We start from the raw sequence: 3,974 nt of genomic DNA on the forward strand, positions 1-3,974 counted from the left end.
GGCCCGCAGGCAAGTCGGCAGAACGAACAATGCCTGCGCGATACCCGAATTTTTCACGGTTTTTGTTGGATGTTTGGTCAACGTTGTATCATAGTTTGCCCATTGCAGGCGAAATCCTTTCCGACACAACATTTGAAAAAGAAAAAACTGCCGACGTGCTGAGGCATATGCACCAAGTCCTCACAACAATAGTGGTAGTATCATACTTGCGGCATTTGGAAGTTGGAAGGTGAACATGGTTCGACATAGATTGTGCAAAACGGGATGTCATTTGCATATTCTAAAGCGGAAATGCTATGCCAGGATAGGACTGACACATCTACGAGATAAGTAATGGCATGGGATTTCGTGACATTTGTGAAAGTTCTCATCTCATCATACATACATTAACACTTTCCTTGTTACTTTTGTTGTCACTGTCCCCCACTGTCAGTGCGATGCTTGAGTGTCAACGTCGATGAAAATAAACCGACTTCCTTTGCACTCAACAGGTTCCGGTAACCGGTGTGAGGACATAGATGCAACTCTCTGTCAGACTTACATGTCACGCGGCTACCTGACCAACCCAAACTTTCAGTACACCGTGACCTGTCAATGCCCCAAGTCAGCCGGAGTCTGTGTCGGTGGTGACGGTGGGTACCCGATGCTCGGATTGACTTTCGTTTCTGTTTTTGGTTATTTTGACTTGGTTATTTTGACTGCAACTAGTTTTGCCATGTTATATGTTGCCTTCCATAGCCCGTCTTTCTTCTCCATCCTTATTATCGTTGTGAATCAGTCGCGCAGTAAGGAACCAGTATGGCATGCATTGTTTGTTTTTTGCATACCCGATCATCTCTCCACTTTAACGCACACTCACAGACCATATACCGGCTATACCGATACAGATGGAGATACTGGGCAATCGGAGGAGGCGAGTGAGGAAGAAGTGGATGCTGGCGACTTTAAGGACGGGTGTCTGGGGGCCCACAACACCCACCGCGCCGATCACTCGGCTAGACCTCTCACCTGGTGTGAGGTAAGGACAAGAACAGTACGAAACTGACACAGTTTAAGTACCGGACACAGCGCATGCTAAACAGTACACTATCCTATTGTGTTCGCCTGCTGAATGACAGTAAATGATAATAAATGTGACAATAGAATTTTTAGTCGTGATATCAGTGATTTTCCAGGATTTATACTTGTTCTTAATTCATATTTGTGTAGTTATCAGTCGCTTCCTTTCTGTTTTTTCTCCAGAAATGCGCCGAGTTTGCTCAGCGACATTGCGACACGCTTGCGGCCCGAGGAGATGGACGCATGACCCACTCCACTCGCCGTTCGCGCATCTGGGACGGCAAGCCGTAAGTAACGCACAACGTCAGCAATATGAAGGCTCACAATTACGACTGTGCATATGCATGCTCAGCGTCAAAATGCACAAAACGTACGCAAAACACGTCGGGACCTGTACATGTACACAGCATGGTCTGAGCCTGACGGTTTTCTTTACATCCTGGGGGTCTTCACCATCGACACTGGTCATGCGCAGTCTTAACTGTGAGTCTTAATAACTGTCTTATGCCATTAAAATCGTCATTTTAACGATGAAATGTCATTGTAAGGGCCAGAGAAAAAGCAGGAAAAATTATTTTTAGGATATAGTATATTACAGTATCTGTCATATAATGAGAAAAAAAGAAAAGAAACAAACTATGATATAGAAATATATTGCAAATTCTGTACTATGGAAGAACGCTTTTGTCGCGTTGGTGACGACGTCAGTCTGCGTTCACTCAGGAGATGCGCCCTGGTGTGCCAGTACTAGTAACATGACTTTTCCTGTCTGTTGACTTGTAGGCATGGCGAGAACCTGGCGTACATGACCGGCGCCACCTGCCCCATGGTTGTTGACTACTGGTACGACGAGAAGGATAACTATATAAGATACAAATGGAACCCCGTGCGCAACTTTCGTCACGGCGATTTCGGCCATTTTACACAGGTAAGTTTGACCTCACGTTCAAGATAGGGAACAGAATTGTTCTAAATCTAAGTACATTTCTAGGTGTATGTGTGTGCGTGCGTGTATGTGTGTATGTGTGTGTGTGTGTGCGTGTATGTGTGTGTGTGTGTGTGTGTGTGTGTGTGTGTGTGTGTGTGTGTATGTGTGTGTGTCTGTGTGTGTGTGTGTGTGTGTGTGTGTGTGTGTGTGTGTGTGTGTGTGTGTGTGTGTGTCCAGATGCAATTGTGGGCATATGTGGGTACATATGTGTATATAGGTATGTGTATGTGTGTGTCCAGATGTCTACATGTCGCTTTTATCCTGTTTCAGGAGGTCTGGAAGTCGACCACTGGCGTTGGGTGTGGGCAGACCGGTAACTACGTCTGCTGCGTCTACGAGCCGTCTGGCAACAGGCTCTCCACCTTGCAGTTCCGCCGAAACGTCGAGACTTAAAGTCATTAACAGTCAACCGAATCGAATGTATACCAGCGCATTTCTTTTAGACCATCAACATCAGTCCCAGTAGCAAGTCGGTAGAACGTACTGCGCCTGCGCACACCCCCCCCCCCATTTTCACGGTTTTCATTGGATTTTTGGTCAACGTTGCATGAGAATTTTGCCTGTGGGGGCAGACAATATTTTTTTCCAACATAACATTTGGAAACTACAGACGGAGTGTTAACCATATATGCGCGAATACGATTTTATATGAGACGTTCTGCTATGCACAATACATTACGGGTTTCGCGTAGGTGCAGTACGTTCTGCCGACGTGCTAGTCACAGTATACATTCTGTTACGCGCCCAGCTTGTTACTGTTCTTGTGTCATATATCCACCAGATAGTTGTGTCTGAATATGTTTGTTGCTTCTAATGAGTAGATCAACAATTGTACTGAAATTATGGGCTTGATGTAGAAGTGTTTTTCGGTGTTGTCCATATATTTACATCACATATACCTTAACAACTATCACTGTACATGTAAGCATGTCAATCCTTGATAACACCATTCACTTGTTAAGAGGTGTTAGGACTGTAATCGTGGCAATTGATTCTAGAATTTCAATGGGAGTTTTCAATACAGAGATATTCATTTTATATTGTAGTTAATCAAAACTTTATTAAACACAAACCTATATCTATGTCAATCCTTGATAGCACCATTCACTTGTTAATAAGAGGTGTTAGGACTGTAATCGTGGCAATTGATTCTAGAATTTCAATGGGAGTTTTCAATACAGAGATATCCATTTTATATTGTAGTTTATCAAAACTTTATCAAACACAAACCTATATCTATGTCAATCCTTGATAGCACCATTCACTTGTTAATAAGAGGTGTTAGGACTGTAATCGTGGCAATTGATTCTAGAATTTCAATGGGAGTTTTCAATACAGAGATATCCATTTTGTATTGTAGTTTATCAAAACGTTATCAAACACAAACCTATATCTATACTAATGTTCCTATCTCGATCAGTCTTACCAAGGCACAGTTTTCATGTACTGTTTCCTAAACTTCTGAAGTATTAACATTACAATAGTATTAATTCTTAATTCCAGGCTAGGCACTGGTAGTCATTGAGCCTCATCTTTATACTGCTGTTTATGAAGAGACATAAGTATTTCACATCACTAGAGAGCATTTTTCATAAGTCTATTTAATACTTTGTACTTTCGCAACAGCTAAGACAATACATAATGTGCACCTTGACTTCTCGGGTCTTTGTGATATTTGAATCAGCATCATTGGAAAGGACCCTGACTTTAGATATAGATAGGTGATTGATTGATTGATTGATTGATTGATTGATTGAGTGACTGTGAGTGACTGTGAGTGAGTGAGTGAGTGAGTGAGTGAGTGAGTGAGTGAGTGAGTGAGTGAGTGAGTGAGTGGGTGAGGGAAGGAGTAAGTGAGGGAGTGACGGACTGACAGACAGTGAGTTAGGAAGGTAATGGGGAGAGAGGGAGGGGTTTGTGAGTAGTG

General features: G+C 42.9%; 1 protein-coding gene across 1 annotated transcript; it reads left to right on the forward strand.

The window, feature by feature from the left end:
* The first annotated feature begins 476 nt into the window (after positions 1-476).
* LOC109471209 (protein PRY1-like) lies at positions 477-3,701 on the forward strand. The gene is made up of 6 exons (XM_019770498.1): positions 477-632; positions 888-1,018; positions 1,243-1,346; positions 1,843-1,987; positions 2,318-3,011; positions 3,169-3,701. Exons 1-5 carry the CDS (start codon positions 542-544, stop codon positions 2,438-2,440), a joined length of 594 nt encoding a protein of 197 aa, XP_019626057.1. The 5' UTR covers positions 477-541; the 3' UTR covers positions 2,441-3,011; positions 3,169-3,701.
* Positions 3,702-3,974: the final 273 nt, after the last annotated feature.

This window comes from Branchiostoma belcheri, unplaced genomic scaffold (genome assembly GCF_001625305.1).
Source record: "Branchiostoma belcheri isolate BF01 breed outbred unplaced genomic scaffold, Haploidv18h27 scaffold24, whole genome shotgun sequence".
In the NCBI taxonomy this organism is placed as follows: domain Eukaryota; kingdom Metazoa; phylum Chordata; class Leptocardii; order Amphioxiformes; family Branchiostomatidae; genus Branchiostoma; species Branchiostoma belcheri.

Excerpts from the sequence above, each read along its gene's own strand:
- LOC109471209 (XM_019770498.1), top strand. The coding sequence starts at position 542 with ATGTCACGCGGCTACCTGACCAACCCAAACTTTCAGTACACCGTGACC. Across the intron at positions 633-887 it reads AGTCTGTGTCGGTGGTGACG|ATGGAGATACTGGGCAATCG; the intron begins GTGGGTACCCGA and ends ATACCGATACAG. Across the intron at positions 1,347-1,842 it reads CGCATCTGGGACGGCAAGCC|GCATGGCGAGAACCTGGCGT; the intron begins GTAAGTAACGCA and ends GTTGACTTGTAG.